The sequence below is a fragment of the Trichosurus vulpecula genome, chromosome 2 (assembly GCF_011100635.1).
Source record: "Trichosurus vulpecula isolate mTriVul1 chromosome 2, mTriVul1.pri, whole genome shotgun sequence".
In the NCBI taxonomy this organism is placed as follows: Eukaryota; Metazoa; Chordata; class Mammalia; order Diprotodontia; family Phalangeridae; genus Trichosurus; species Trichosurus vulpecula.
In genome coordinates, this window is record NC_050574.1 from 39,438,659 (window position 1) to 39,464,386 (window position 25,728).

The 25,728-nt window shown below is 40.9% G+C and overlaps 1 protein-coding gene across 5 annotated transcripts in view; it reads right to left on the reverse strand.

Moving 5' to 3' along the window:
- LOC118839164 (zinc finger protein 850-like) overlaps nt 1-25,728 on the reverse strand; it is a 154,718-nt gene that overhangs the window by 22,083 nt on the left and 106,907 nt on the right. For 2 of the 5 annotated variants that reach the window (XM_036746609.1, XM_036746608.1), the window contains exon 2: nt 2,188-2,256. The exons of 1 other annotated variant lie outside the window; for it this stretch is intronic. Coding sequence is in view for 1 of the 4 variants with exons in the window: in XM_036746612.1 (XP_036602507.1) it covers nt 15,014-17,546 (2,533 nt within the window). In the remaining 3 variants the exon portion in view is untranslated. Of the gene's footprint in view, nt 1-2,187; nt 2,257-15,013; nt 17,547-25,728 lie in introns of those variants that run through there. 2 more of the 5 variants (XM_036746610.1, XM_036746612.1) reach the window with 2 other exon arrangements.

Here is a 25,728-nt window from a genome sequence, read left to right on the forward strand (position 1 = left end):
TTAGAAGTTAGCTCTCAATCTGGCCTGCTGTTTCTTCTATATCCTTATGGGATAAGAGTATCCCATCATCTTCACCACTTGTAACAGAGGGTGCACATGTAAAACCAATTTACCATTAAATATACTCACTGTACACTAATAAAATATGTGCATATCAACGCATTCAATCAAGCTTTGTGCATGTAATCGTCTCTTCCACAAAGAGATGTTACAAACATCAACCCCTCTAGGAACACACCACCAAGCAGATTATGAAAGGGCCAGGGCAAGGTGAATCATACAGCTGCCCAAGAAAAGGTTTCCCCTCTGCCCAAAGCAGCACTCTGGCTAGTCTCGGTAAATGAGCACTGCTTCTGTGATTGCACACAGGGATGCTCCAATCTCTAGGCACATAGGAGGCAGTTCTAATGGTCACCCAGATTGGACCCAAGACCTCCAGTGAGTTTTTATGGTTCTGGCTAAGTGTTACAAGTTATATTCACAGTGTGAGAGATCAGTAAAAATTAAGTTTCCACAGGATAATTAATGAATTAATATCAGTTTGAATGAGCAAGGGAGTAAAAATTAACCAAGCCAGGTGGGCCCAGCCAATCAGAAAACAACTATTGGTTTTGTGAAAACCACAAACCCAGGATATTGGGAGAACTGGTTTAAACCAGCCAGATAACAGTCAGGGTTGCTACTATGCATGCTTAATTGGCTAACTGAATATTATCTTACACACCCACAGGGAGGTTTTTTCCGCCATTTTTTAACAAGGGATGTATGTTGAAGGAGGGGGAACATATCAAGGAGTGGCATGTAAGGAGTGTATAGAGAAGACTGTAACCCAAAAAGGGAATCAACCAATCCATTCTCTGAAGGGAGGTACTGTGCTGATGCTGTGTTGAATTAACAGTATGAAGCTACTCTCACTTCTGTATTCATTGCTTCTGTTTCCCAAAGAAGAGTGAAGCCCACTTCTGGCCAGAAACGTAAGTCTGAATCCTCTGGACTCTCTCTAAATAAATTTTCCTTGATATCTGTATCTCGGTGTCAAACATTATTCTAACAAGCTGCTAGTACTTATTGATGATCAAATACCTGGGATTATGATGAAAGGGAACTATCAACCAGAGCATCGCTAGCAAGGCTTCAATCAGTGGTTTACCACCCACACATCAATAGTAGCAATTTACCAAACATAGGCCCTCCATACATGCTATTGCCAAACTATACACAAGTATTGAGAACTACTTAGTCACAAATTAGAAATAAAAACAAAATGGAATTGCCCATGCCAAGTCAAAATACATTTTCTACAACAGCTAACAACAGTCCCATATCTGCCCACAGAACTTCAGAGCTCAATGGCACCCCAGGATTGCCCAGTTCACCCTTTCCCTAACAGTGAATGACTCTAACAAAATTCTCGGCTGGAAGGCTGGCAGTCGTTCCCACTACAACAATCCTTTAGGTGTTAATTATGTTCCTGTCTCCCAGCTAAACAACTAAATTACAAAGACATCCCTTAACCAACTACTACCACCACTCCCTCAAAGGAAACAGAAAGAAAGAAAGAAAAAAGTTCACTCTCCCAAAGGGCTGTACAGAGAAATCCTTTCAGTATCAGAACAGATTTTTAAGCCCACACCCACCCTTGAATTAGACTGCAAACTTTGGAGGGTGTGGCCCCTCCACCTCTGAGCTCAGTTCCTCAACAGTTGTGCAAAAGACCTGCTAGAAAGGAGTTCAAAGCCTACTGAAGACCCTGACAAGAGGGGAAGAGCTGGGCCTAGGAAGAGGCCAGGTAGAAATGCTTACGGGTGGGATGGAGCTTTCCAGGCCTGGAAGCTGGGAGCTGGCAGGTGCGGACAATTTACATCTTTTTATAGTTGATCTATTCTGGAGCTAGACTCCACCAGAAGTCTCCAAGGGCCTGGGCCACAGCAAGCTCCTTTCTCCACACAAACAGTTAAAAGGGTTTGCAGCCTCAGCTTTTAGAGGTCTGCCTCAAGAGCTGAAGGGGCCATTATCACACCTCATAAGGAGACACCCTTTCCGGATCTGTCACCTGAGACTTCTCCTGAGCCCCCACCTTCCCAGGGCTCTCTTATGTCCCACCACTTCCCCTCCCTTGGGGCCCACATCTAGCCCTCTCTGCCTAGCGGCTAAGTCAGGCCTAGAGGAGGGCTGCAGATAACTCACAAGGCTGAAGAGATGAGGCCACTACTGCTTTCAAAGGGAACGAGTTCAAAGCGTCTGTCTCTTCAGGACCTGCAATGCCCAAATGAAATTCAACAAATCAACAAACATCTTCCATGTAACTATTTAATATGTTCCATATCAATCAATCAAAAAACACTGACCAAGTACCTACTAGTACCACGCATGGTGCTAAGAGGTGGGAATACAAAAAGAAGAAAGAGACAGTTCTTGCTCTCAATGAACTTGCAACCCAAAGGGAAGACAACAAGCAAACATGTAAAGCAAACTATGTACATGAAATACAGGAAACATGTAACCTTCAAATAACATCATTGTTTGTGTTTCCATCAGAATTTTCTTCTGTTCTCATTAAGGATTAAAAAATACTTCAAAAGAATCCTCTTTCTCTCTCTCTCCTCTCTTTCTCCTTCCTCTTTTTTCTCTTCCTTTGTGTCTCTCTCCCTCCTCTATTCTCTCTCTGTATGTCTGTCTCTCACTTTCTCTCTCTCCCTCCTCTCTCTTTCTTGCTCTCTCTCCCTCTCCTGTCTTTCCCTCCTCTCTCTTCTCTCCCTCCCTTTATTATTCCTGTTTACTGCCCCAAACTTCTTCCATCCCAGATAACTTGCAGGCAGGCGTAAGTCTGCTCCAGGTAAAGCGCTGCAAGGTCAGATGGCTCGTTCTAGCCAGAATCCCCATGGCTGCTCAGAAGGTAACTGTGAAAAGTGCTACAAATATCATTATCCCCATTTTGCCAAGCAGAAAATGAGCTGTGTGAGGTTAAATCACAGGGCCAGGCTCACGTTGAGTGTCTAAGGTGGTCTGCCTTATTCCAAGTTAAATCCCTATAAACATGATATCAGGGGGTTTTAAATCACAATTAACTCCCAATAGATCAAACCTGCAAAGAAACAAAGGTTCAGACCAACACCATCATCTCACGTATGAGTAAGTTTAGATAAGAGAAATCTGGTAAGGTAAGGTGTCACAGAGATGTCTGCAGGGAAAACAAAAAGATTCTCAGCCGGTACAGTCATTTTGAATACTAAAGCCAAGAGGGATCAATCGATTTATAAACGGTCACAGAATATAAATAATAATCCAACAATTTGGACCCACTGCTATGGATTCCAAAGCCAAGGAATTTGGGGGTATACGATGCTTCCTTCTCATTACATTAGACTCTTAGCCTTGAAGTGATGACAAACAGGGTCCTCATTCCAGATGAGGGCCCTGATCCCTATTCTCCTTTTGATAATTTTCTCTTTTCTCCATCTTTTGTACTTTTAATATGTTATTACCAGTCACCCATCAGATGCCACGGTAGTGATCTTGTAATCAGCTGCTCTGAACACCTTTGGTCCAATCTTCTCACATGGTTTCTCTCACCCTCTGTGCTTGATTTAGATACACATGTCCCCCTCCCACCCCTTTAGATGCCTCCTCAATTGAGATTCTTAAGCTCACGTGTACTCAACCCTGCACACTACTATCAGTTGCTTCATCTCATCCCCACTTCCCTTTCTCAAAGACTAGAAAACCGGGACATTCAAACTTTTCTATTAATGTCTGTCAGCTGTGGAACTTAGGGCTGGTGGAGGCATTATGCATGAAAATGTTTCAAGAGAACAACCATCCCATCAAGTGACCACTGAACTACCCATGTGGGCAGACCTTGGATACTGTGTTTCTGGGCCACAGGGGAAAATGAATCTATGATAAGTTAAATGTTCAGCAGTGACAGAAAATGTTCCACTACGGGTAGAAGGTGCAGCTGGCTGTGGCAGCACATACACTAGTGGGAGCAGCCCAGCACCAAGGACAGAAAGGGGACTAAACCCCTGGTCAAAAAGAGATCCCAGGGGAGCCCTGGACTACTATGGGGGGGGGCAGGGCAGGAATGGGTGCCATCTGGCAGCTGTGTCTACCATCACCCAGTTCCAGGAGACTGTTTCCAGTGGTGTGGGAGCAGGAGTTCTTTATCTGTGTAAAGAGCAGGGAACGAATTCCACACTCTGAGCCAAAGAACAGAGCGGGGGGGGGGCTCCAGTCTAACCTTTAGCCGAGTGTATAAGCCTTCAGTGAATAAACTTGGGCAGGGGATCAAGATGAAGGGGAAACCAGCAGTTCAGTCACTCTGATCCCACAGAATATGCCGGCAAGCTAACCATGACAGAGTCTAACAACAATCTATAGAAACACAACCACATACAAGCCAAGAGACCCAAACGAGATCAGGAATTTGTAGAAAGGCAGTGAACAGACCTTTTCCCCTGATCACAACATTTTGGAAGCAGTGTAAACTCATATGTTCTCAGGTTGGCTTGTGAAAGCAGTAGAAAGCTATAAAAGACAGAAGATCAGACAAAACACCACTTGCTGTCCTGGGGTTAGGGGGTGCAGAGGCTTGGGCCTTGCAAAGCCCAACTCTAATATAAAATCCAGGGTCAAGAAGTAGGCTGGCAAAATGAGCAAATGACCATTAAAAGGTAATATAATGACAAAGAATCTCAAGACACAAAAACAGAAGACAATGGCTTGAAAACATCTACAAGCAAAGCCTCAAATAAAAATAAAGATTGTACACAAGTACAACCAGAATCCCTAGAAGAGTTAGATTTAAATATATATGTGTGTGTGTATGTATATATGTGTGTGCGTATATGTATACACACATACATACACACATATATATGTATCTATGTACAGAGAGAGAGTGTAAATAAGACCAGCAGTGGAAAAACTGGGAAAAGAAATGAGAGCCATGTAAGAAAATTTTTAAAATAGAATTAACAGCTTGGTAAAAGTGATACAAAAAATACTGAAGAAAATAATCCTTTAAAAATCAGAGCTGGCCAAATGGTAAAAGAGGTACAAAACCTCACTGAAGAAAATATAACTCCTTAAAAATTAGAATTGGCCAAATGGAAGTTAATGATTCCATGAGACATCAAGAAACAATAAAATAAAGTGAAGAAAGTGAAGAAAATGAAATATCTCACAGAAAAAAAAAAAAACCAGCTCACCTGGAAAACAGATCAAAGAGAGATAATTTAAGAATCACCAGACTACCTGAAAGCCATGAACAAAAAGAGAGCCTACACATATTTTTTTTCCAAGAAAACATAAAAGAAAACTGCCCAGAAATTTAAAGAATTGACTGGATGCCTCCTGAAAGAGATCACAAAATGAAAAATCCCAGGAATATTATAGCCAAAACCCAGAACTCCCAAGCCAAGGAGAAAATACTGAAAGCAGCCAGAAAGAAGCCATTCAAATACTGTGGAGCCACAATCAGGATCATATAAGATTTAGCAGCTACTACAATAAAGGAGTGGAAGGCTTGGGATATTCTACTCCACAAAGCAAAGAAGTGAAGATTACAACCAAGAATAATCTACCCAGCAAAACTATGTATGATCCTACAAGAGAAAAAATGGCATTTAATGGAACAAAGGATTTTCAAGCATTCCTGATGAAAAGACTAGAGCTAAATAGAAAATTTGACAATCAAACACGAGAATCAACAGAAGCATAAAAAGATAAACATGAAAGAGAAATCATGATAGACTTACAAAGTTAAACTGTTTACACTTCTACACGTGGAGAAGATATATGTAAACTCCTAAGAACTTTATCATCAGAGGAAGCTAGAGAAAATCTGCTTGGAGGAAGGAGCATGGGTATGATTCTATCATGTTAAGATTATCATAAAAGAAGAATGGAAGTGTAAGAACAAGGATGCCCTGGGATGGAAGGGAAGGAAGAACGGGGAAAATTATTTCCAAAAAAAAAAATGGCACACGGAAGGAAGAATTTATACAATGGGGGAGAGAATAAGACGGGAAGGAGGCAACACTTGAACCTCACTCTCATCTCAACTGGTTCAAGAAGGGAAGAATATCTATAAACACACAGTTGGGTACAGAAATCCATCTTATTCAATAGGGTACAGGAGGGAAAAGGGTTAAGAGAAAAGAGAGGATGGTTAAAAGGGAGGGTAGATTAAGGGAGTGGTGGTCAGAAACAAAACAAACTCCTGAGGAGGGACAGGGTAAAAAAGACAAAGTATAGTATAAAAAGTATAAAAGTATAAAAATTATAATAGTATAAAAGAAAAAGATAGAAGGAAATACACATTTGACCATCATAACCATGAATGTGAAAAAAAAATAGAGTACAACTAGCAATCGTAAGTTCAATGGTTTACATCTCTTAAAGTCGTTAGACATCACTTAATCACAACCCTTCATTTCTTATTCTTTTATCCTTGTCCTTGTCTTTTTAACTCTGTCCCTCCTCAAGAGTTTGTTTTGTTTCTGACCACTACTCCCTTAATCTACCTTCTCCTTTGACCTTCCCCACTTTTCTTTTTACCCCTTTCCCTCCTGTTCCCTGTTGAGTAAGATGAATTTCTGTGACCAACTGTGCCAGGTCATAAAAACTTTACAAATACAGATAAACAGAAATTGTTAAATGAATCTTTTGGGAACCAATGAAGAGCTGGATTCTGAGTTGAATTATGAGGATAAATTATTCTAGGCATGGAAAACAGGCATCCTGTTCAAGGGTATGAATGCAGAAAAGAATACTTGATAGGAGAACAAGATATAGTTCATTTTGGATGGAACACAGAATATGGAAAGGGGAGTAATGTGAAATCAGTTTGGAAAGATAGCTAAGGGACAGAGTGTGATGGATTCTAATGTCAAAACCAAATCTGTTTATTTATCCTGAACACCAAAAGGAGTACACTGAACCTCTTGAGAAGGAGAGTGGTGTGCTCAGAATTTTGTTTTAGGAATATCAATTAGAAGCACTATGCAAAAGAAATCTGAGAAGGGAAACCCAGGAATCAGGGAGACCAATTAGGAGGCCCGTTGCTATATTCCAGGTGAGGGATTAAGGAATGCTTCTTGATGGATCCAGATGAAAGAAGAGCGCCATGATCCAAATCATCTGATCTCTGTGTCAGAAAGGAGAGAGGAGCTTCTGTGCCCCTTTGGGCCTTCTCTCATTTGTATGAATGAGGAGTCATTGAGAGGACTGGAGTCCTCTGCGTTACTGATCACTCATCTCTGATCCTGAAAAGGAAGACCTCCTTTCCTCTGCCCAAGTCTTGGCTCCTCTGTTGTTCAGCAATGGGCCATTCTGAGCTGGGGAGATGACACAGGACTGCCTGTCAGGCCTCCCAGAGTGGTGAATCCTATTTTGGTAGAGGTCCCTTCCAACTCTGAGGTTCCTGGATTCTCTCTATCAGATTCTGCTTGGCCCCACAAGGCAGAAGTGGGAGCAAAGGTGGCAGAGGACCAAGGACAAATAGTGGGGGGGAGGGGTTGAAGAGGAGAGAATTACACACCATGCTCTTCAAACAGAAGGGGAATGACCACTTGTGAGAGAGATACAGAGGGGATGCTTGTTCAGATGCACATGGATGACTACTGTGGGTTCTTTCCCTCTCTCTCACTCATAGGGCCCTGCTATCTCTTGCTTGATCCAAGGCTATGCATTCTACTTTACTGGAAGCCAGGCATGGCATGCTGGAAAGAACCTGGGATTTGAGGGTCAAAAAACCAAGCAAAGAATGACAACTCTGGGGCAGCCAGGTGGCACAGTGGGACACAGCAATGGTCTTGGAGTCAGGAACACCTAAGATCAAATCTAGCCTCAGACAGGGAGGTGACAGGGAGGTGAAAGATCACGGAGCTAGAGCTCCCAAGACCCCCACTGGCTCATCTAGTCCAATCTCCTCCCAATGAAGCAGAGGAAGATGAAACCAAGGAGGAGGGCGTTACCCATGGACACATAAGAAGCAAGACATCAGCAGACTTCCCAAGCAGACTTCTGAGGCTCAGCGGATCTTTGGGAAGCAATGATTTGTTTCAAGACATAACCTAGGACCCTCTTCCTGGGGGAGAATTTCATCCCTTTCCCAGGACTGCCTGATGTGAGTGATCTGGACTCTCTCCTTGGTCCACCCCAGGAAGGCTGAGGACTGTGGTCAGTCCTGGCCAGATCTCCTTCTTGCCCTTGTTTCTTTAGCAGAATTATTAAATCATATATCAAATTTCTCTCATATTTCTGTTTCTCATGTTTTCCACATCAAAATTACAATGAAATTCCATCATTTTATAGTATGGCAGAAACTGGGCATAGACCAATACTGTCTTACACTGTATACCAAAATAAAGCCCAAATGGGTATATGAGATATAAAGGCTGACGCTATAAGGAAACTAGGGCAGCAAGGAACAGTTTATCTGTCAGATTTATGGAGAATAGATGAATTTAAGACCAAACAAGAGATAGAGAACATTATGAAATGCAAAATGGATAATTTTGATTATATTAAATTGAAAAGTTTTCACACAAACAAAGCCAATGCAACCAAGATTAGGAGGGAAGCAGAAAATTGGGAAAGAATTTTTACAACCAGTGTCTCTGATAAAGGCCTCATTTCTAAAATACATAGAGAACTGAATCAAATTTCTAAGAATGCGAATCATTCCCCAATTGATAAATGGTCAAAGGATATGAACAGGCAGTTTTCAGAAGAAGAAATTAAAGCTATCTATAGTCATATGAAAAAAATGCCCTAAATCACTATTGATTAGAGAAATGCAAATCAAAACAACTTCGAGGTACCACATCACACCTATCAGATTGGCTAACATGACAAAACAGGAAAATTATAAATGCTGGAGAAGATGTGGGAAAACTGGAACACTAATTCATTGTTGGTGGAGTTCTTAACTGATCCAACCATTCTGGAGAACAATTTGGAACTATGCCCAAAGGGCTATAAAAATGTGCATACCCTTTGACCCAGCAATACTTCTAGGGCTATATAACAAAGAGATCATAAAAATGGGAAAAGGATCTACATAAACAAAAATATTTATAGCAGCTCTTTTTGTGGTGGCCAAGAACTGAAAACTGAGGGTATGTCCACCAATTAGGGAATGGCTGAACAAAATGTGGTATATGAATGTAATGGAATATTAGTGTGCTGTAAGAAATGATGAGCAAGCAGACTTCAGAAAAATCTGGAAAGACTTATATGAACTGCTGCTGAGTGAAGGGAGCAGAACCAGGAGAACATTGTACACAGTTACAGCCACATTGTGCAATGACTGACTTTGATAAGACTTAGCCCTTCTCAGCAATGCAAGGACAACTCCAAAAGACTCATAATGGAAACGCCATCCACATCCAGAGAAAGTAACATGGAGTCTGAACGCAGATCAAAGCAGACTATTTGCTCTCTTTGTTTTGTTTTGTTTTTTCTTTCTCATGGTTCCTCCCGTTCATTCTAATTCTTCTATACAACATGACTAATGTGAAAATGTTTAATAGGAATGTATATGTACAGCCTATATTGAATTGTATGCTGTCTGGGGGAGGGGAGGGAGGTGGAGAAAATTTAAAACTTATGGAAGTGAATGTTAAAAAAAAAAAATTTCACCATTTTCATGACTGACCAGTTTATGGTAATAATGGCAGTTCCCACTGCTCTCACACTTTAATGATTGGGGCTAAAGAGTCGGGGGTGGAGTGAGGGTGGGGGGAAGCAAGCATTTTTTAAGCACCTACTAAGTGACAGGCACTTTACAAATATCTCATTTAATCCTCACAAGGTAGGTGCTATTATTATCCCCACTTCATATATGAGGCAACTGAGGCAGAGGTTAAGTGACTGGCCAAGGGTCACACGACAAGTTAGGGCGAATCTGAACTCAAGTTCTTCTTGAACTATATCCCTAGTGCTCTCTCAACTGTGTTATAAAACTACCCTAGGATGGCATGCAATGTGCTTTCTGGTCATAGATTTACCTACCAGGCTTGGTTCAATCATCTCTAAGGTGAAGGGATCCCTGTAAGCATGCTCCTGTGAACATGATCATCTCTCCCTTTACAGGGGAGAGGACTGAAGCCAAGAGAGGGACAGTGAGCAACCCCAGCTCACACTAAGCAGTCTCATGACTGGACCTAGATTCCAGGTCCCCTGACACCAGTTCCAAAGTGCTTTCCCTTACCCACACTGGCTTTCTCCACATCACTAAAAGAAAGCCCATAAAGTCTTTTTCCAGACTCCCTCTAATCAGGTAGATACCCCAGGAGTCCTTAGTCCCTTTTTGCAGATGACAACACTGAGCCTCAGATAATGAAGCTTCCACTCCTTCTAGGCATTGTCTCATGGATTGTTCATTGGATCATGGAGTTCCTCCTCACTTTCTGACCCTGCCCCAAATGGGTCCCAGAGACAAAAGACAGCAGTGGAGTTAATCAACCAATATACACTAAACCCAGTACTATCCCTGGGGAGACAAAGACCGAAAGGAAGCCAACTCTAGTGTCCATTCTACTGTGGGGTGGAGTTGGGGCAGGAGCGATGTGAAATTTATGCAGATAAGTAAAAGGCCTGATGCAGAATCAATGCCCAGTGACTGCAAATGGAGGGAGAAGGCAATCCTACTGACAACCTGGGAAGGGATCTTCCAGGAGGTGGACTGAAGGATGGGCTGTGAAGAATTGGGACTGAAGAAAAGAAGGCTCTAAGAAATAGGCCACTTTAGGCTCTAAATTTACAGGTCCCTCATCCCCACCCCCTACCCCTGCTGATTGTTAGCTCACATGGAAGTCCCATTGATTTTATCTTGCACACTTTTCACTTGTTGATTCCTCTAATGTATAAAATACTTGTTGTGTTGTTGAATTCTGTGTAAGGATTGGTATACATATCAGTCCCTATCTCTTCTCCAAACTTCTCTTCCTGAGATACTGCAAAGTTCAGGAGTTGGGGCCACTCCTGCTTTCAAAGGCCTTTCCTTCAGAACCACCAATCCCCAAGTGAGATTCGGCAACTCAACAATCATTTTCTTTAACATATTTCTAATAAAATCAGTATGTATCCTTCAAAATGGGCTGGCTTGGCTGTGTTTCCATCAAGACTTTATTCCCTTCTATGCTTAAAAAATGCTTAAATGACCCACTCTTCTTTTCCTCCATGATTGGACATTGTTCCAGTGACTTAAAAAAATTGGGAGGGGGGAGTGCGAATTCTATTATCTCCAACTCCTTTGTCATCTATCAATTTTGTTACCAGTCATGAATTAAATGTCAGGCTGGTGATCTTCTGATCTGCTGTTTTGTATACCTCATATTCCAGTATTCCCAGATGGTCTTACTCCCTCCTAGTGCTTGAGTTATATATATATACATTGCTCCACTGCTGACCCCTTACATGCCTCCTCCTCTTCCCTTCCTTGACTACTTCGTCCAGAGCCAGGCCATATCTGAGAGTACTTTCTCTCAAAACCCTGTTCAGTCACGTTGGCTCCACTCCAGTTTCCTCTCTCAAGGCTCAGAAAATGGGACAAGTTCACATTTTATGTTAGTGACTTACAGATTAGGATTAAGATCACAAAATCAACTCCACCAGAGAACATTCCAGGAGAAGAATCATCCAGAAATCAGCCACATTACAAATCAGGGCTTGACTAATTGTTTTGTTTGACTGTCTAGACTTACAGTGATAGAGAAAATGTTAATAATGCAGTATGAACTTAAAAGTGTAGCCCACCTATTTTTCTTTTTCATGGAGAGCTGGCTGTTAAATTTACTTTCCAGCACCTTCCAACAAGGTTCTTACCTGAGGGAGGTTGGGGAGGAGTTGCTATGGGTTGCTAGAATAGAGAAAAGATTTGGAACAGGTGCTGTAAGTGGGATAAAGAACTTATAGAGAGGATGTGATAAAAGAAAAATTCAACCAGCATCCTGGCAATGTAGGCTGGAATAGTTCTTTGACTTAAGAGATATGGAAACTCTCTTTGGGACTTGACTGTCTCTGGGGACTAAGACAAAGGCTGCTGAGCTGGCTTTATAGTAGTGTGGGTCAAAAAGGTGCCCAGTAACTCCAGTTCCTTCCCTCCCTGAGGCTTGACTGGCAGACCAGCAGGTGAAATAGGCAGGGCTGCTTCACTCAGCTGAGTCCCAAGGTTTAGAGTTGGGCCTTCAGGAGCAACCTAGTCCAACAGCCCCACTTAACAGATGAGAAAACTGAGCATGAGAGAGGTGAAAAGATTTACTCATGGCCACAGAGCTAGAATATGCAACAGATGGTATCCAAACTCAGGAGTTCCATTGGGACATTCTTCTAAATTCCTAATTGTATTTTGTTTTTCATTTTAATTTGTTTCGAGACTGGAAGGTCAGTAGTTGCTCATGGGCCAGATATGAATATTAATTGGCCACAAAGCCTGAACTTGCTCCATAGGTCAGGTTATCCCTCAGGAAGCCCTCTGCTCAGAGAGGCTCACCCTGTTTGTACTGAACTGCATGTAAAGACACCCGATGAGCCATCCTCACCCTACCCCAAAAGCAGGGACTGCAGCTGTGTGCCATCAAGATTGGCTTTAACTTTATTTTGACTATAAGATCTAAATTAGATTATAAGCTCCGTGAAGACAAGGACTATCTTTTGCTTCTTTTTGTATCCCCAGAACTTAGTATAGTGCCCAGCACATAATAGATGCTTAAAAAAAATTTACTGATTTATATTTATACCACACCTTTTAATTTTATTATGCATCATATATATCTTGCAAATACAATGGTTTCAAAATACAAATGTCATCCACTTTAAATGCTTCTGCATTTCACTTTTTTTGCAATAAATCTTTCCAATTCACATCATTATCAGTGCTACCACATCAAGACAATGCATTGAAATAAATTTTTTTTAAATAACAAAAGATGCCCTCTTTGGCAGTGAGGTTCATTACCTGAATTTAATTCAGAGCAATACCACTGTAGGACAATAAATTGTATTGAAATAAGTGCTGTATATTAGAGCACAAACATCCATATTTTCATTACTTCTTTAAAAAAATTAATTTATCCTTACCACTACCTCCATTTTTTCCCCAATCCAGTCAAGCAAATTAAATACAATACAGAAAATAAAGTCCTCAATGGACAGCTAAGTACATGGGTACAATTAATACACACATTGGACACATCCAAAACCAAAACATAGGTCTTTTTCTGAATTGTAAGTTCATCACCTTCTCTCTCCTAAGAGCTGAATGGTATATTTCCTTGGTTTATTTCCAGTGCTTGATCATTGCACCGATCAGTTTGAAAGTCTGTCCAAGTTGTTTTTCTAAATGATGCTATCATTATAGAAATGGTTTTTCAGGCTCCATTTACTTTCTTCTGCTTCAATCATGGAAGTCTTCCCAGTTGCCTTTAAAAGATTCCATTTCATCATGTCTCATGGCATAACAATATTGCTTACATTCACAGAGAGCAATCTGTTTAGCCATTCTCCAATAGGAAGGAAGACACTTTTAGTTTCTAAATTGTCCCACAATAAAAAGAGATAATGTAAACAAGTTGGTACATCAAGGTTTCCTTTCTCTTTCTTTTATTTCTTTGAGATACAGAGCTATTAGATGATATTATTCACTTAGAGTCAGTCACCTCTCTATGGAGATGAAGAAGTATATTGCCACATCAATGTGGTATCCTCAAAGAGTATAGCCTTGTTGAATATTTTTTTCCATGCTATAGATAAGCAAATGAGGTGGGTTAACAGACAGATCCTCTATAAGTGATTCATTCAGCAACTCCAGACGTATGTAAAGTCTTGTGCATTAAGTTGGCATCATGTTTTGTTTGAGAGACTGACAATGATCTCAAGGGCCACCAGGTAAACCCTGAACCACACTTCTCATTGCCCAGACACTATTATGTTGGGATTGTATTTTAAGATCATGCTCAATGACCTATTTGGGACAGTTTAGGATTGGGGATCCATGGGGAGCTAAGCCACGTTAATAAACATTTCCTAAGCAGCTAATATATGCCAGGCATTGTCCTAAGCACTGAGAATACAAAGAAAGGCCAAAGGAAAAAAGTCCCTGCCTCAAGGAGCTCACAATCTAATGAGGGAAGACAAACTATACAAAGAAGCTAAAATGTGGGAAGTAGAGAAAGGAGGGTACTAGTGAGAGCATGATGAAGTCCTACAACCAGGCAGGAAATGATAAGGTGTCAACTCTGAGCCCCCAAGCTCTTAATATATTTGTCATTTGTTCATTTATGATATTTTATAGAATTGGACTGATCTGTCACATACAACTTTCCTACACTCACTATATTTAAAATGTGGCCCAAAGGATGGAGCACAGAACTTGGACTTGAGTTCAAATCTGGCCTCAGACACTTGTGTGACTGAAGGCAAGTCACTCAGCTTCCTTATCTGGAAACTGGCAATAATACTAGCATCTACCTACCTTACAAGGTTGTTGTAAGGATAAAATGAGATAAGCTAGCTACGGAAAGCTTTTTATCAACCTTAAAGGCCATAGAGAAATGTTAGCTCTCATCATTGAGCTTTTTTCTCAGTATGAACTAGATGGTGAACAAAATGTGAGGAGCTATTGAATGTTATCCCTAGTTCTTGGCTCTTATTAGGCTATTCTCCAGTATGAATTTCCTTTTGATGGGAAATGACACAGGACAGGTCCTATATTCATTATAATTATAAGGCTTTGCAGCAGTACAAATCATCTGGTCCTTAACAAAGTCTGGAATCATGAATGAAGACTTTACCACTTTCATTTCTTTCTAAGAGTTCTGTGAAGTATGAATCTTCTGGTGTTCATTAAGCTGGGAACACTAATTAAAAGTTTCCTGTACTCATTATATTCAAAATTCTTTTCTCCAGTATGCATCCTTGGAAATACATTAGGATCTTGGAATAAAGGATTTCATTATGCTGCTAATGTGTTTCTTCAGTATGAGTCTTCTGATGTCTAATAAGCATTGAGTTCTGAGTAAATGCTTTCCCACATACCTTACATTTATAAGACTTTTCTTTAGAATGAATCCTCTGATGCTGGAAAACACCTGAGAACTTTTTGAATGCTTTCCCACATTCATTACATTTATATGGTTTCCCTCCAGAATGGGTCTTTCGATGCTTAATAAGGTTTGAATCATGATTGAAACCTTTCCCACATTCCTTACATTTATAAGGCTTCTCTCCAGTATGTGTATTCAGATGTTTTTTTAAGTGGAATCTCTGAGTGAAGGCTTTCTCACATTCCTTACATTTATAAGGCTTCTCTCCAGTATGAGTCTTCTGATGTCGAATAAGGTTTGAGCTCTGTTTAAAGGCTTTCCCACATTCTTTACATTTATAAGGATTTTCTCCAGTATGAATCCTCTGGTGCTTGACAAGGCCTGAGCCATGACTGAAGGTTTTCCCACATTCGTTACATGTATATGGCTTCTCTCCAGTATGAACCATCTGATGTACAATCAAGTTTAAGCTCCGAGTGAAGGCTTTCCCACATTCATTACATGTATAAGGCTTCTCTCCTGTGTGAATCCTCTGATGTACAATAAGAGCCGAACTCTCAATGAAGCCTTTCCCACATTCACTACATTTGTAAGGCTTCTCTCCAGAATGGATCATCTGATGGGCAATAAGACTTGAGCTCAGAATAAAGGCTTTCCCACATTCATTACATTTATAAGGCTTCTCTCCACTATGGATCCTCTGGTGTTTAACAAGAACTGAGCTCTGACTAAAGGCTTTCCCACATTCATTACATTTATAAGGCTTCTCTCCAGTATGGATCCTTTGGTGCCTAACAAGGTCTGAGATGTGACTGAAGCTTTTCCCACACTCATTACATTTATAAGGCTTCTCTCCAGTATGGATCATTTGATGTGAAATAAGATTTGAGCTCTGCCTAAAGGCCTTCCCACATTCATTACATGTATAAGGCTTCTCTCCAGTATGGATCCTCTGGTGCTTAACAAGGGCTGAGCTCTGACTGAAGGCTTTCCCACATTCGTTACATTTATATGGTTTCCCTCCAGTATGAATCCTTCGGTGCTTAATAAGGTTTGAACCATGACTGAAGCCTTTCCCACATTCTTTACATTTATGAGGCTTCTCTCCAGTATGTGTGTTCAAATGTTGGGTTAGGTGGGACCTCTGAGCGAAGGCTTTCCCACATTCATTACATTTATAAGGCTTCTCTCTCTTATGAATCTGTTGATGTAAAACAAGGCTTGTGTGTTGAGGAAAGGTTTTCCCACACTCATTACATTTATAAACTTTCACTCTAGTATGGATCTTCTGATGTTGAGTAAGCTTTGAGAATTGAGGGAAGCCTTTCCCACATTCATTACATTTATAAGGCTTGTCTCCAGTATGAATCATTTGATGGGCAGTAAGACTTGAGCCCCGAATAAAGGCTTTCCCACATTCATTACATTTATAAGGCTTTTCTCCACTATGGATCCTCTGGTGCTTAACAACATCTGAGCTCTGACTGAAGGCTCTTCCACATTCATTACATTTATAAGGCTTTTCTCCAGTATGGATCCTCTGGTGCCTAACAACATCTGAACTCTGCCTGAAGGCTTTCCCACATTCATTACATTTATAAGGCTTCTCTCCAGTATGAATCTTCTGATGCTTGACGAGGCCTGAATTATAAATGAAAGCCTTCCCACATTCATTACATTTATATGGCTTCTCTCCAGTATGTATCTTTTGATGAAAAAGAAGGATAGAATTTTGGGTAAATGTTTTCCCACATTCATTACATTTATAAACCTTCACTCTGGTATGGATCTTCTGATGTTGAGTGAGCTTTGAAAAACTAGGGAAAGCTTTCCCACAATCATTACATTCATAAGGCTTCTCTCTAGTATGGATCCTCTGGTGCCTAACAAAATCTGAACTCTGCCTGAAGGCTTTCCCACATTCATTACATTTATAAGGCTTCTCTCCAGTATGAATCTTCTGATGTTTGACAAGGCTTGAATTATAAATGAAGGCTTTCCCACATTCATCACACTTATATGGCTTCTCTCCAGTATGCATCCTTTGATGTAGAAGAAGGACTGAGTTTTGAGTAAATGTTTTCTCACATTCATTACATTTATAAACCTTCATTCTAGCACGGATCTTCTGATGTTGAGTGAGCCTTGAGAATCGAGGGAAGGCTTTCCCATATTCTTTATATTTATAAGGCTTTTTTCCCATGTGAATCTTCTTGTGCTTAACAAAGGCTGAGCCATGACTGAAGCCACATTCTTTACATTTATAAAATTTCTTTCCAGTTGGAATCTTCTGATGTTTAATCATTCTTACCTCACTGTCCTGCTTTACTGGCTGCTGCTTTTCCAGGTTCTCACCTTCCCCAAATTCCCCAAGCGTAGAGTTACAAAAGTCTGCCCCTTTGAGTCTTTCAACTTTCACCAATGAGGAAGATTCTTCACCTATTATGATCTCCTTTGGAGTTGCCTCTTTGTTTTTAGTCCTAGGTTCCAAGTCTGAAAGAGATTGATAGAAAGTTTGAATGTTCCCAGTTCTTAGAGCTGGGAGAAAGGAAACTGGGGGTGGGGTAATGCACATGTACATTGTACCCAGATGCAGGAGATACATGGTACTGAGTGCCATCAAACCTGGCCTGACAATCTGTGGAGCCAATGGGCAAAGGCAGAGGAGAGCTAGTGAGGAAGCCATCTAAAGTGGTGGGAAGGGGACTAATGTCTTTGTAAAGTGAGCACAGAAGATCAGGAATACCAACTAGTCAGATTGGAATTGGAGGTGCTCCAAATACTAGATCAAAATATTGGTAACAAAGAGGTAAAGGCAGTTAGGTGGTGCAGTGAACAGAGTGCTGGGCTTGGAGTCAGGAAGACTCATCTTCCTGAGTTCAAATCTGACCTCCAACACTTACTAGCTGTGTGACCCTGAGAAAGTCACTTAATCCTCCGTCTGCCTCAGTTCTCACCTGTAAAATGAACTGGAGAAGAAAATGGCAAACCATTCCAGTATCTTTGCCAAGAAAAACCAAATGGGGTCACAAAGAATCAGAAAGAACTGAAACAACTGAACAAGAGGAAAAAAAAAGAGGTGAGGGGCAAAAGATGGAGAAAAAATAACAGGCAGGAGCATGGATGAGGGGAGAGCATGTGGAGTCAGGACCCAAGTCCTAATCACCTCAAAATTAAGACCCTACTATGATACTAAGAGAAGGCAGCAACACTTTGTTACAGGAGGAACTGTTCCTTGAAGTCGGGATCAGATCCCAGCTCTTCCTTGCCACCTCTGAGATCTCTTTTGGCCTTAGGTTTCCTTATCTGCAAAAGGAGGATATTGGGAGAGAAGATCTCTTACTCTGTTTCTCTGCCATTGGGACCCACAGGTCCTAATTAACCCCTATCATCATGTGAAGTATGATCATGGGGCTGGACATTTTGCCAAGTGCTTTCCATACATCACACTGCTGAATCTTCATAAACCACTGAGATGAAGCTATGAAAGGGCATGTTTTTTATATTTTATAGATGAGCAAATGAGGTTCACAGAGTGTCTTGCCCAGCATCCACAATGAAGTGACTAACAGGTCACAGGTGATGCTCTCAGTGTACAAAGCACCTTCCTCAGACCATTCTGGGTTTTAGGTGGTCATGAGGATCCACCTCAATTTCCAAGTAACCCTTCTCTGAACCAACCCTTCTGCAACCTGGACCCAGTTTTCTCTGAGCCATTTCTGGATCTTTGGGTGCTAAAGAGAAACAGAAGTGTGGCAGTAGGGCCCCAGGGGAATACGGCATGGGCCAGCTGCCAGGGATTATTGATCTATTTGGGGGCCCTCCTAGGATTCACTCTTGTTCAACAGCCATTCTAGTAACATATGCTCTTAAATATTGAGCAGGGTAATGGAATAGCAAGGTGAACACCTAACTTTCTAGAGAGCAGGTTGCCTACTGGGGCACTGAGGGAGAGAGCAGAGAGAGAAAAGAGAAGAGGACAGAGGACAGAACTCTGAGGGAGGCTCTCAATAAGTTGTCATGACGTTGATGACAAGGTTCAGTTTAAGAGACTGAGGAGTGGTGTGCCAGGTAGGAAGAGAACCAAGACACAAAAACAGGAGAGGGAGGTCAATCATGGCAAATCTTGCAGAGAAGTCAAGAAAAATGAGGACTAAGAAAAAGCCATTCTATTTGTCAGCAAAGAGTTCACTGGTAACTCTGGAGCAGACAGTTTCATTTAAGCAAAGCGCTCTCAAGCCAGACTCAGAGGGTTCTGAAGGAACCTCAGATGCCATCAAATTTAGAACACACAGGAAGAGTCTACAATGCCACATATCCAATGGGGGCAATCTGGCCTTGAAATGAAGACCTTGAAGGAAGGAGGGAGACCCCATCACTTCTCAAGGAAGTCCATTCTACTTAGGACCAGCTATACTTCTTAGGCAATCTGCCCCGACAGGAATCCTCTATTTGTCTTTTATGAGTTCCATGCATTGCTCCAGGTTCTGCCCTCTGTACCAAACAGAGTAAACTCAATCCCTCCTCTATGAGAAAGCCCTTCCAGGATGTGAAGAGGATGATTAGCTCCTCATCAGTCTTTTTTCCAAGCTACATACACATCCTTAGTTCCTTCAAATGACCCTCCCTGGACTGGGACTCAGGGCTCTTCAGCACGCTGATATTCCTCTCATAACAAAACAGAAGCAAATATTAAAAGCTAGCCTTTATAAAGGTACTTCAAGGCTTGCAAAGCCCTTTAAAAACATCTCATCACCATCACTACAACCCTGGGAAGTTCTATTGTTATGCCCATTTTAGAGATGAAGAGACAGCTGTGGTGTCATCACCTCCGTATTACTAGAAGCTACTTTTCTCAAATGCAGTCAAAGGTGAAGACAGATTTTTGGGGCCGCATCATGTTGACTTGTGCTTTGAATTCCCAAACTTTTCTGGGAAGAAGCACTATATAAAGCTGCCTCCCTCCACTGATTTTCTACTGCATTTCTTCTTCTTACATCTCAACCCCCACGCTCTAAAACATCAGGATTCTTTGGGATCCTGCAAATTCAAGGAGCATACCATCACTGATGGACTTTTATAAAACTGAATATGCTATGACCCATCCATTATGAAGTCATCTTAGCTCTTTGGAATCTCTTCTTTCTCAGTCCCTTCTCCACCTTTTTAGAATCAGGATTGCATTTCCTCTTCACCAGTCTTGTTACCCTCTTACTTTCCATATTCTTTCCAATTCTACAGATAGGGGTTCAATAAGAATTCTCTCTCAATCCTTTTAAGACCTAAGGATGTGGTTCATAAGGGTGGAGTGACGTGAAGTCATCAAGGGCATCTACATGATCTCTTACTAATTCTTTTCCTTACTTTTCCTGTGTAGCAATTCCTTTTTAACATTTCTAGTCGCTCATTTCCAGTGCAAAACATCATTCTCATTGCCCAGAAAACAGAAGGAAAATGAAAATGAAAATGAAGTAGCTCTACCTCCCCTTGATTTTCAGTTCTCATCGTCACATCCATGCCAAGAAGAGGCTTTAGACTTTCTTTGAGCCTCGTTTCCTCTCCCAATAGAGCTAAAGAAACAAATATACCCCACCCTCAAACATGCTGCCCTTAGCTCCTCTCACCAACCTCAGCTTATTCTCAGGTATAGAATCCCCTATACTATTTTCCAATTTAATTAATTTTATTTGTGAGATTAAATTAACCCTACTTAAAAGGGTTATATTTTATGAGGCACAATATTCAAGGTATCGTCATAACACAATCCCCTCTTATTTGATATTTTGTTCAGACTCAAGTTAATGTTATTTCATAGTTAAATCAAATCAAGCTTTAATACTAATAAGCTCTCAAAGTAGATTATTATTTATTATTTAAAGAAAATATTGAAAAAAGACATGAACAGAGAAAATACTAAGTAGGCTATATATAATTTTAACCACATAAAAGCTATGAAAGCACTTTTAAAAAGTCAAAAAGAGAACTATACAAATGTAAGGAAGCAACAGTAGAACATAACCAATTCCCCTGTAAAACAACTCTTAAAAGAATTGTTTACACACAAGATCTTGCTTTCAAGTTTTGTATTTCTTCCGCTCTTACTTCAGTAAGAGGGTAACTATGAGCCAATGATAGGAGTGCCAATGCTTCTCTGACAATCCTTATTTAAACCTAAAGTAGTAGGACAGTTATTTGTGGATTAAAATCCTATTTAAATGACCATGATTTTACAATCCCTTAGTAAGTCACTGGTTGGTCTACTGAGAAAGAAGGCACCCAGTATGCCTCTCTATCAGGTACACACCTGAAGTTAGGAAAAAAGGGAGGGTATCAAAAAGTAGGTAAAATGTGAAAAATAGAGTGGGTCTACTTATATCAACCTGCCTTTCATCTGAGAATCCCTAAATCTACTTCTGAAAAGAATTAGTTTAAATAATGTTTATGCTTCATTTGAACAGACTCATTTTTCATCTAACAGCAAAATCTTGTTAAACCCTAAGGGCTTAAATTAAAATGGCTGATCTAATGTAGTTGGTTATCAGTTCTTAGAATTCCTCTGAGTCTCATCTCTGCTTCCTTTTCCTCCAAATGCACCTTTTAGAGCACTGGAAAGTAATAGTGTACTAATACAATTATTAGGAAATGGCTCAATACATGAATGTAATGAAATATTATTACTGTACCATGAAAAGCAAAATGAAGAATCCAGAGAAACCTAGGAAGACTTATGCGTGAAAGGAGCCGAACCAGCAAAATAATACGTACAATGACAGCAATATCAATGCAAACTCAGCCCCACAAAGGAGTGGAGAAAATGTCTCTCCTTTAAGAGACTAGAGATGGTGAATGTTGCGTATACTGTCAGACTCAGTCAATGTATTGGCTGCTGAACTATTTTTGTTTTTCAATCTTCTTTATAAGGGAATATTATGGAAATGGGAAAGTGAGAAGGGTAGTTGGAAATGAAAGGTAAATTTTTCACAATGAAGAAATTGATAGCCTCCTGGGTAAAAGCCCCTCTGAATTATCAAAGCCTATACAAGTGCCAAATTTCACTACATTTCAATAATTATCATGAAGTGTAATGAACTTAAAAAAACTGGTAATGCCAGGTTGAATAGCAAATGAGTTTATTTCCCACAGTATATATAAACTAAACATTAGAGGGAAAAAACTTATTAATAAACATATCATAATTTGCACAATACATACATTTTACATTGCCTCTGTGGTAGACATACTGTTACAGACCTTGAGATCATTCTTTTTGGGGAATTGGATCAATAAAATAAGCAATATGGTTAGATATGCCCAAAAAAAAAAAGCAGAAATGAAAGCTATATACCAGGCATCCTCATGATCAAAACCCTGCAACTGTGGCTTTTTAAAATGTTCTTCCATTATGTCATCAGCTTAACAGCAAAAACAAATTCCATCACAGTTAACTCTTGAGATGATAAGTTGACCTTCTTCCAATGAAGGACAGCCTGACCAGCTGGAACAGTCGTTTTGGAACACATCCTGTGAAGCGCACCATTGGCAACTATACAGCAGGGACATCTGTTACTAGCACTTGGGGCTACCATGATGAATTCTTTATCGGTCTTCCTGAGATGTCCTGTTTCTTTGTCGATAATGGCATTGCAGTGAGCAAAAAAATGCTCTGAATTCCCCCATTGATGAGTTAACACTTTAAAGGCATTTGGTAAAAATGCAGTCTTTTTTCCTACCTTTTCCATGAGTTCCACTATATCAAAAGGCAGTTCCTTTTTCTAAGAAACAGAATAATGACTAATAGGCTTTGTGAGCTCTTCTGGCTGAGTACCATTAGAATGGCTTCTTGCTGTAACTTCTGAAAGATTCCCAAGCCCATCTGCCAACAAGCAAGGAACACACCAGCCCCAGATGCAGAAGATGAAGGACTCCAGGGTCCCACTTATGAAGAGTACTAGACATGTCCAGCACCTGCCAGCAGGTCACTCACCTTTCCCAATCAGACTCGTAGAGACTGGCAGAGTTAAACTCCCTACACTATTTTTACAGAAACCTGTAATGCTGATATTCCTTTAAGTCTCACAGTCTTGCTTCCATCTTCTGTACAATGATTCTTGAAAGGTCAGTTGTTGGGGTGGGGGAAATTGTTCCAACATAGCATACAGATGATTGCAGAGTCTCCACAAGCACTCCTTTGAGGTTTAGAGATGCACTACTCTGGGCAGAGATAGCAAGAATGACTTTCAGATTTCCCCACTCAAAATAGGAATTGACAGGATAGCATCCTTCCCCCTCCCCCAACTCCCCACTCCAAGAGTGCTATGGAGATTCTAGATTAAACAAGATCAAGTTCACAGGTCAAGGGCAAAGAGCAGAGGACAGGAGTTCAGTAGCTCTGGGGCTAATCCAGCCATCTCTGCATGAGATCTGCAACACCTTAGCCTAGTTCAGCCCAGCCCAGCCAGAATTTCTGCCAGGCCCATGGCAGCAGAGCCTAACTCTGGTCTTCTAGGGACTAACAGTGCACACCCTGCCTGAACCAAACAGCTCTGAAGCTCATTCCAAGCCTTCTCCAATCTGTGGCCAAAGGAGTTCAGCTTGACAGGAAATAATACCAGGCCATGAGGGATGGTCCAGCACTGTACTCCTCACCCGAGACACCGTTGGGTCTCTTTCCAAGGTCAAGAAGACAAAGCAGCCTGAGAGCTTTCTAGGTGAAGTCCCAATTAGCACCAGAACTCTAAGCAAAATCCAGATCGAGCAGGCTCTAAAGCCAGTGGTGAGAGCCCAGCAGTGGAGTAGCCCCTGAGAGAAGCAGAGCCAAGATGGAGAAGTGAGAGGAGGCAATAGAATCTAGCTCTCCCCCAACACCTCCTCAAAAAAGGCATAGAGAATGCACCAGTCTGAATTCTGATTGGGAAAACCAAGAAGTCATCGTGAGTCATTTATCCAGCCCAGGGCAGCTTAGGGAGATGGACAGAAGTATGCCAACACTACAGGGATGAACTTGTCCAGGAGTCTAGCTGGGAGCATTCCAGCACCCAGGGTGCTGACAGCAGTACCAGAGATTCCAGGGGATCTCTGGGCAAATGCTGGGTGCAGGAATGGGAGTTATGTCATCAGGGAGCTCTATTGTCCACCATCCAGTGCTGGGTCACAGACCAAGGGCAGAGAGGAGCAATTGTGACCATCAATCCAGGAATAACTTCCAGCAAACAAACTAGCCATGTGGCTCTCAACCTTGAAGGGAACATAGCTCTACGACCTAAACCAAAAGGGAGCCATGAGTTTAGACTCCCTGAACAGATAGAGCCTTCCAGTAGGTCTATAGTGGCCAAGTCAAGCAGGAGTCTGCTGAAACTGTCAACCTGAAACAAGCTGATAGACCCAATTTTGGAACTTTACCTCGCAGAATTCAGACCAGGAGGGCAGTGAATAGAACTCCCCATGGATTACACCACTGTGAAAGCACAAAAAGCATGCAGACTCATCCAGAGCTGTGAAAGCAGAAGAAAGAAAAGGACAGAAATCTCCCCATCCACCACCCCCAAAATGTGCAGAGCCCAGAATTAATATAAGATCCAAAGTCAAGAAGCTGGCTGGAAGAATGAAAAAACAAAGAAAGGATTCATTTATAAAGAGCTATGATGACGACAGGGACGCTCAAGGAACAAAGAAGAGAATGACTTGAAAACATTTACAAGCAAAGCCTCAAAGAAAAAAGCAGCTGGGGCAATGGTACAACAAGGATTCATAGAAGAGTTAAAATGAGAGTTAAAGGAGCTAAAAAGTGAATTTAAAAAACAAATGATAGCACTAGAGGAAGGAAAGGGGAAAGAGGCAAGAGCTAGGGAAGAAAGATATAAAAAGAGAATTAACAGCCTACAAAAGGAGTTACAAAATCTTACTGAAGAAAATAACTTCTTGAAAATGAGAATTGGCTATATGGAAGCTAATGACTCCATGAGACATCAAGAGATAATAACACCAAGATAAAAGACTGAAAAAATGGAAAATGTGAAGTACCTCACAGAAAAAACAACTGGCCTAGAAAATAGCTAAAGTAGAGATAATTTAAAAATCAATGGACCACTCAAGAGCTATGAACAAAAAAACAACCTAGACATCATAATTCAAGGAATCATAAAAAAACTAAAAAAATACAGTAAGCATCCCAAAATAATTCAAATACCATGGAGCCACAATCAGGATCACAGAAGATTTAGCAGCCACCACTACAAAGGTGCAGAGGGCTTACAATATGATATCCTAGAATGCAAAGGATCTAGGCTTATATCCAAGAAAAACCTACCCATCAAAACTGAGTATAATCCTATGGAGGGGTTAGGAGGGGAGATATGGACCTTTAATGACATAGAGGATTTCCAAACATGCCCGAGACAAGTAGGCTTGACCCAAAGACCAGAGCCAAGTAGAACATTTGGCATACAAAGGAATCAAGAGAAGCACAAAAAAGTAATCATGAGTAAAAAATCATAAAGGACTAAACAATATTAAACTACATTCTCACATAGAGAGATCTAACTTCCCAGAATTTTTCATCATTAGGGGTCATAGGGAGAATCTAACTAGGGGACCTGAGTCTCATTCTTTTGCGTTTGGATGATCAAAAAAGAAGAATGGATTGAATGGGAGAAGAATGAGGAAAATTATCTCACAT